The sequence below is a fragment of the Schistocerca piceifrons genome, chromosome 11 (assembly GCF_021461385.2).
Source record: "Schistocerca piceifrons isolate TAMUIC-IGC-003096 chromosome 11, iqSchPice1.1, whole genome shotgun sequence".
Lineage (NCBI taxonomy): Eukaryota > Metazoa > Arthropoda > Insecta > Orthoptera > Acrididae > Schistocerca > Schistocerca piceifrons.
The window spans coordinates 57,696,745-57,705,643 of NC_060148.1; the positions used below are offsets into that span (position 1 = coordinate 57,696,745).

At 39.8% G+C, this 8,899-nt stretch overlaps 1 protein-coding gene across 1 annotated transcript in view; it reads left to right on the top strand.

The window, feature by feature from the left end:
• The window catches only part of LOC124719991 (DEAD-box helicase Dbp80-like), a 149,325-nt gene extending 141,189 nt beyond the window's left edge, over window positions 1-8,136 (top strand). The window contains exon 10 of the mRNA XM_047245218.1: window positions 7,715-8,136. Coding sequence (XP_047101174.1) covers window positions 7,715-7,776 — 62 coding nt within the window. The 3' untranslated portion in view covers window positions 7,777-8,136. The remainder of the gene's footprint in view (window positions 1-7,714) is intronic.
• Window positions 8,137-8,899: the final 763 nt, after the last annotated feature.

Sequence of the window (8,899 nt, forward strand, 5' to 3'; positions counted from 1 at the left end):
GAATCTAATCTCAAATGATCGACCTGTATGGCCCTAGTAGAAACACTCACAGTACAAAATTGAATATTTAGACTGTGTTGTGTCTGCATAAGCCAGACAAGTAGATCATTTGAGATTAAATTCAAAGAACACACGACAGCACTAAACAAGTAATACCACACATCAACTATATGTATGCAAATGTGCAAAAGTTCATTTTGTATTAAAATATGTGTATCATGTTCTGAAAAGCCATTTACCCTTATAATAATAAAATGCTGGTGTAGTAAGGAAGAACAAACAAAAATTTTGTGTATAGTTGCACTACTCGAATTGGAAAGAGTACAGTTTGCACAGATGGTGTGAATTTAAGAAATCTTCCAACATTCTTTTCATGCACAATCTCTTATATTAAAATCACCTCATTAACCAATATTTGTACTTCCTGTAAAAGGAATGTCCTGAAATCAGTTCGGGGATCTCTAGATAACTGTAATTAAAAGTTTAGACCCACTAAGTTCAACTACTCATGCACAGCAGTCAGTGCAGTGTGTTGATATGTCATTAGATTCAAATGGAATACAATTTTTCATGTACCTGGCCATTCCCCATACAGCAAAGAGCTTCTTGAAAAATGGCTAGCTAATCTGTACCCTGAAGTAGGGTCACATTGTTTAAGTGGTGCTCCAATATGCTAATAATGTCCATCAATACCAACAAGCAGTTCACTAACTTCATCTGTAATCCCTTTTATACTTCGGTGAAATATGTTAAGTCCTTGACTACTTAGATATCTGACCTTTTTGAAGGTGTTTCCTTTGTTAGAGAGATTTTTCATAAGGAGGGATACTGATTAGCTGATTTCAATGTAATACAACAGCTATCATACAGAATTTTCCCATGAGTTAGCCCCACCATCCTCCACTACACTGTCACCAACATCCACTTCCCATATCTGTTGAGATACGGGCCATGTATCCTGCAGCTGTTGGCGTACGCCTCTGCCACGAGAACTACCTAACAGCAGAAACTACTTCTTTCTATTTCAATTTACAGCTAATGTTGGTTTCTTAACTGTTGTAGCCTGCTGCATGTTTCCTACATCTACAGCTACAAGAAAGCTCTCTCCTCTAAACTGTGACAGTTGGTCATATCTGTTGGGGATACACCAAATGAAACTGTCTAAATATACCCTTCTCCTGGCAGCCTTCTCCCCAACTGCCAGTTACCATTCCCCAGCCCCTTTGTCCCTCCTCATCCTATCTACCTCCTCCCTTATGTTTTCTAACTGCACCTTAATGGCACAGATCATACACTCCTGGTCCTCTGTTGACTTAATGTTGCTAGATATCATGCGATTTTGTCGCAAATCTCACACTGTAACCCACAACTCATGAACCTATGACAGAGCACCTCTGGTTAAAAAAAAAAAAACTGTGGCCACCTTACGTAAGTTATATTACAGTAAAGTGATATTATGAACTATCGCTTTGATTGAAACAAACACACACACACACACACACACACACACACACACACACACACACACACACAAAGGCCCCTCTTCTCTTGAGATTCCCAGTTCTTCACAGAGGCAGTCTGCCATTTTGTTCTTTGTTATTCAGACTTGTTTCACCTGACTGAAAGCATTCACACCATGTGACCACTTCATTATTACCACAGTAGTTGTAGTGCTAGGGATTCCGCATGAGAAATCTTGTGCATAGTGGCTGCCCAATTGCTGGCACATCAGTAATGTTTCAGAAAATGCAGCCAGTCAACAAAGGGTGTGACCCATCCAGGATATTGTTCAAATACCAAACAGTGCTAACAGGGATACTGAACTTTTACAAAAGAGGGCAGCCCAAATGGTCGCATGTTTGTTAAGCCGGAGATGCTGAAGAAACTGAACTGGCAGACACAAAGTAGGTGCAGAGAAAGCTTACCTCTGAAGTTTCAAGAACCACCTGTAAGTGACAAATCTAGGAATATACTAAAACTACTGTACATATCACTCCCATAGGGATTCCTATGACAAGATTAAACTAATTTCAGCGCCCCCAGAGGATTTTAAGCAATCCTTTTTTTCCACACACTTTACGTGAATGGAACAGGAAGAGGACTTATAACTAATAGTAACTCTGCCATGCCATGAATTTCACAGAGTATGGACGTAGATGTACAAAATTAATTTTCTTCTATCTTCACTTTTGTAATTACTCTCAAAAACGCTACACAAATTGTATTTTTGATTAAGTTAGTGAAAGTTCTCAGTTTAACTTCATCCAGTGAATCATTGTCTCACCAGTTCAAATTTATTTTGTCCTCTGGAAAAAGTTTTCCCGAGGGCATGCAGCTTTACTGTATGATTAAATGATGATGGCGTCCTCTTGGGTAAAATATTCCAGAGGTAAAATAGTCCCCCATTCGGATCTCCGGGCGGGGACTACTCAAGAGGATGTCGTTAGCAGGAGAAAGAAAACTGGCGTTCTACGGATCGGAGCGTGGAATGTCAGATCCCTTAATCGGGCAGGTAGGTTAGAAAATTTAAAAAGGGAAATGGATAGGTTGAAGTTAGATATAGTGGGAATTAGTGAAGTTTGGTGGCAGGAGGAACAAGACTTTTGGTCAGGCGAATACAGGGTTATAAATACAAAGTCAAATAGGGGTAATGCAGGAGTAGGTTTAATAATGAATAAAAAAAAAATAGGAGTGCGGGTAAGCTACTACAAACAGCATAGTGAACGCATTATTGTGGCCAAGATAGATACGAAGCCCACACCTACTACAGTAGTACAAGTTTATATGCCAACTGGCTCTGCAGATGACGAAGAAATTGAAGAAATGTATGATGAAATAAAAGAAATTATTCAGATTGTGAAGGGAGATGAAAATTTAATAGTCATGGGTGACTGGAATTCGAGTGTAGGAAAAGGGAGAGAAGGAAACATAGTAGGTGAATATGGATTGGGGCTAAGAAATGAGAGAGGAAGCCGTCTGGTAGAATTTTGCACAGAGCACAACTTAATCATATCTAACACTTGGTTTAAGAATCATGAAAGAAGGTTGTATACATGGAAGAACCCTGGAGATACTAAAAGGTATCAGATAGATTATATAATGGTAAGACAGAGATTTAGGAACCAGGTTTTAAATTGTAAGACATTTCCAGGGGCAGATGTGGACTCTGACCACAATCTATTGGTTATGACCTGTAGATTAAAACTGAAGAAACTACAAAAAGGTGGGAATTTAAGGAGATGGGACCTGGATAAACTGAAAAGAACCAGAGGTTGTACAGAGTTTCAGGGAAAGCATAAGGGAACAATTGACAGGAATGGGGGAAAGAAATACAGTAGAAGAAGAATGGGTAGCTTTGAGGGATGAAGTAGCGAAGGCAGCAGAGGATAAAGTAGGTAAAAAGACGAGGGCTAGTAGAAATCCTTGGGTAACAGAAGAAATATTGAATTTAATTGATGAAAGGAGAAAATATAAAAATGCAGTAAATGAAGCAGGCAAAAAGGAATACAAACGTCTCAAAAATGAGATCGACAGGAAGTGCAAAATGGCTAAGCAGGGATGGCTAGAGGACAAATGTAAGGATGTAGAGGCCGATCTCACTAAGGGTAAGATAGATACTGCCTACGGGAAAATTAAAGAGACCTTTGGAGATAAGAGAATCACTTGCATGAATATCAAGAGCTCAGATGGAAACCCAGTTCTAACCAAAGAAGGGAAAGCAGAACGGTGGAAGGAGTATATAGAGGGTCTATACAAGGGCGATGTACTTGAGGACAATATTATGGAAATGGAAGAGGATGTAGATGAAGATGAAATGGGAGATAGGATACTGCGTGAAGAGTTTGACAGAACACTGAAATACCTGAGTCGAAACAAGGCCCCTGGAGTAGACAACATTCCATTGGAACTACTGACGGCCTTGGGAGAGCCAGTCCTGGCAAAACTCTACCATCTGGTGAGCAAGATGTATGAGACAGGCGAAATACCCTCAGACTTCAAGAAGAATATAATAATTCCAATCCCAAAGAAAGCAGGTGTTGACAGATGTGAAAATTACCGAACTATCAGTTTAATAAGTCACAGCTGCAAAATACTAACACGAATTCTTTACAGACGAATGGAAAAACTAGTAGAAGCCAACCTCGGGGAAGATCAGTTTGGATTCCGTAGAAACACTGGAACACGTGAGGCAATACTGACCTTACGACTTATCTTAGAAGAAAGATTAAGGAAAGGCAAACCTACATTTCTAGCATTTGTAGACTTAGAAAAAGCTTTTGACAATGTTGACTGGAATACTCTCTTTCAAATTCTAAAGGTGGCAGGGGTAAAATACAGGGAGCGAAAGGCTATTTACAATTTGTACAGAAACCAGATGGCAGTTATAAGAGTCGAGGGACATGAAAGGGAAGCAGTGGTTGGGAAGGGAGTAAGACAGGGTTGTAGCCTCTCCCCGGTGTTGTTCAATCTGTATATTGAGCAAGCAGTAAAGGAAACAAAAGAAAAATTCAGAGTAGGTATTAAAATTCATGGAGAAGAAATAAAAACTTTGAGGTTCGCCGATGACATTGTAATTCTGTCACAGACAGCAAAGGACTTGGAAGAGCAGTTGAATGGAATGGACAGTGTCTTGAAAGGAGGATATAAGATGAACATCAACAAAAGCAAAACAAGGATAATGGAATGTAGTCTAATTAAGTCGGGTGATGCTGAGGGAATTAGATTAGGAAATGAGGCACTTAAAGTAGTAAAGGAGTTTTGCTATTTGGGGAGCAAAATAACTGATGATGGTCGAAGTAGAGAGGATATAAAATGTAGGCTGGCAATGGCAAGGAAAGCGTTTCTGAAGAAGAGAAATTTGTTAACATCGAGTATAGATTTAAGTGTCAGGAAGTAGTTTCTGAAAGTATTTGTGTGGAGTGTAGCCATGTATGGAAGTGAAACATGGACGATAAATAGTTTGGACAAGAAGAGAATAGAAGCTTTCGAAATGTGGTGCTACAGAAGAATGCTGAAGATTAGATGGGTAGATCACATAACTAATGAGGAAGTATGGAATAGGATTGGGGAGAAGAGAAGTTTGCGGCACAACTTGACCAGAAGAAGGGATCGGTTGGTAGGACATGTTCTGAGGCATCAAGGGATCACCAATTTAGTATTGGAGGGCAGCGTGGAGGGTAAAAATCGTAGAGGGAGACCAAGAGATGAATACACTAAGCAGATTCAGAAGGATGTAGGTTGCAGTAGGTACTGGGAGATGAAAAAGCTTGCACAGGATAGAGTAGCATGGAGAGCTGCATCAAACCAGTCTCAGGACTGAAGACCACAACAACAACAACAACAACAACAACAACAACTGGAAAAAGTAGGCTATTTCTGAAGTGTGTAAGTGCATTAACTGTGGCAGTTATCGACTGCCGATCTCTGCACTGGACACAGATTGTCTGCATTTTTTATGGCACCAGGTCAGCTGCTTGCACATAGCTGTGTTGCCTGCAAATGGCACAGCCCGGGCCCCTGGTGACACCACCTGATTAATGACAACACACTCAGTTGTGTCTACGAGCAATACCTCAACTGAATCGTGTATCTGTGCTGATGTTCCATGGATTTAACGTTCTCTCTCTCTCTCTCTCTCTCTCTCTCTCTCTCTCTCTCTCTCTCGCTCTCTCTCACCCCCCCCCCCCCCCCCATAAGCAATGTTGTTTCCTATAATAGGAGTTTTGCTGTCTGTTTTGTTATTTTGCAAAAAATACGTCTGTGACTTACCTGTAGAGGAGTGGTGTGTGGCACTCTTAGAAACACTGAATAGAAGACAGTTAACCTTACCTTTTGAGCTCGTTATCTTTTTTTGTAACAGTACACACATTCACACCAACAGACACCCAAACGTACACAATCGCGTTAACTCGCCATTTCCGTGAGTGTATACGTTTGGGTGTCTGTTCGGTGTGAATGTGTGTGTGCTCTAATGGAAAAAGAGCAAGAACTCAAAAGCTAGTGTTAACTGCATTCTATTATATGTTTTTGTGTGCCACGCACCAGTCCTCTGTAGTTAAATAGCTATACAGTTCTGTGCACAAGTCTTTCTTTCCTGGTTCCTTTTTCCATTGTGGCAACTTCAGTCATTCCAGTGACCACTGGTAAACAGATGCTGGAAGATGGGCATTGCCATCCCTTATTAAGTGTAGAATGTGACAGGCATGCCATTGCGTCCTATGATCTTCTCCATGATTGAGTGATTTGAGCTCTCGCATTTTGTTGTCTATCATATTCACATCTGCATGGTCAAATGTAGAAAATGCTTTGTCATTTTCTTTGACAGATCCTCTTCAGAAGGCAGACGTTTTTTCCAGTCTTCATTTTATTGACACATATGCTATATGCATATCATCGTTGTCCTTAGACCTCTTTGTACTTCATTCAGCATTTGATTGTCAGGGAGTATTCCGTTCTGTATCAATTTGCTTTGCATCTCTGTTTGCTTTTGCTTTAGTTTCCTGGTCTTGTTGCTGAACTTTGGTGGATACCTTTCCATCATTCACTACCTTTCTGCATCCCACCTTAATCTGCAATCTGATGTTCTGCTTCCTCTTCCCTAGAGCTCAGTGTGTCACGTACTTCCTGAAACTCATTTGTCCAATCACCCAATCACCAAGTTGCTGCTTTGCTATATGTATGGCCTGAATGTCGCATCTGATTTGCTGTAATACCTCCCTAGAGTATGCTACGAGAAGTTTTATATTTTTATACCACTAAGTCATTTCTCTGCCTATGTTCAGAACATAAGAAAATACAAAATTTCAAAAAGTGGGTTATCGTTTTATTCAGATTTTTAAATACTATTTGAAAATTGAATTATTAATAGGATTCATATGTCACAATTGTCCTAGAAAATTACACTGTGTCTAAAAGCTGATTGAAAGGACATTAACTTCGTACTATGTTATCATGTTGATGGTAGAGGCAAGGCCATTTAATTTATTAATGAAGTGATTCCTGTGTAAACAGCAGTTTTAATGTATTTTTTATGATACAAACTACTCATTCTTATCTAACTGTAACAAAATTAAAGATTGAGTGCATGCTATTTCAAAACAATGGGTAATTTGCACATGCCAAAGAAGCTTTCGCTTGTATTTTTGTCTTCAAGATTAAATTTTGTGAACTCTCTTTGATTATATTACGATACATTTTTTCTAGCTATGACTAACTCCCGGCATCGTAGATGTAAGCTGCAGCTTGAGATACATGCACTTTCCAAAGATACCACAATTTACAGTGGGATTTCTACAAGCCAAACTTTCAAACTGTGTGCTTAGGAAAAATAGTTTTTAAGTGATTAATTTGTAGTTCATATGTGTGGGGGGGGGGGGGGGGGGGAATTAATAACATGCAATCAGTTGTATATGAATAATATTGAAGTATCTTTTTGGGACATTATAATTTTATATTGGGATCTGATAAAAAAATTTGGTTTGGATGTGACAAGAAAAGCACAAATGTTATGGAAAGATGACACCAAACGAAACGTTACGCCACTCACCATTTAGATTTGATCTTGTGTGTTTGTTTGTTGGGGGGGGGGGGGGGGAAGCTGCTATTTAAACATTCTTACTATTGCAATGTAATATTACTGTCAGCAGAATTTTGTGGTTTGGTGAATTTTACCAACTGTTTACTTCACACTCATCTGTCTCATTCTCACTTTCAGGCAAGAAGATAGCGCTGCTCGACGCAGAGGATGTCGACGAGATTGAGAAGCTAGGCCAATGAGCAGTCACCACGTGTGCTGTACAATGACTGACTCTTTACGAGCCTGGTGTGGCATTACGTGGCCAGTTCTGGGTGATTTGAACGTGCAAAAGTTACTTTTTTTTAAATTTTGGAATACAGTGAATTGAAGCAGAACAGTGTGTTTTGTGTCAGTGACATTTACGTATCAGTGATGTTTATATGCTCCTCTGTCCCCTCTACCTTCCTATGTTCTCCTGCTCCACCCACCGTAATGCCTTCTTCTTTATTCTGGACTCGTGTGAACAATTCGTTCTATGGATTGTTGCTTCACAGCTCTCACCATTCAGCTTGTAATGAGTAGTAAAGATATGATGTATGTAAATAAAGCTATTTGCATAAGTTTTGTTTACAGTTATTCAAGTGGTTTTCCTTGCTGCAGTAATACCTTTTTGCAGAATTGAGCATGCTCCCTGTAGTCTAGTCAGAGGAGTGTCCTCAGTTGAGAAGCGGTACAGTCCAGGTGACAAGTGGTGCCATAGTCTTTCAGCTACCGTATTTACTCGAATATAAGCCACACTCGAATCTAAGCTGCACCCGAAATTTGAGACTGGGAATTCAAGGGGAGAGAAAAGTTTGACTGCACCTCCAAATCGAAACAAAGTTGGTCCATTGTAACATGAGACACAATTTAGGTCGAATGGATGAAGATACAGCAATAGTAGTTTGGTTCGAGTCGTAAGCTTAACAGTTAAGCTTTACCAAGTTGCCAATGCTATGTGTCAGGCGCTCCGTTCGTATTTATACGGGTAACATTCCTTTTTCACGTGCTTCATCTGGTTCGAATCGATTGCTTATTTTGCTTTGATCTGATAAGTGCCGTTCTCTTTGTTACAGGTGTTTACGTCACATCTAAGCTAAAAATGCATTATTGTACTGTGTTATGCATTGTTTGTCGCATTTCGATGATGAGTGTTTCCGACCTGTTGCCGCTTGCGGCGTGGCTTGCTTTTGTGCGCGCTACCGGCACTTACAATAAAAAAAGAGGAATTGTCTCATTAGCGAAACAATGGCAAGAGACTGCTATTTGTTGTTACTTACACTGCTGTTTTCTTTGATGATCATCAACAACCAAAAAATAATAGACTGCATATGATAGAAGATC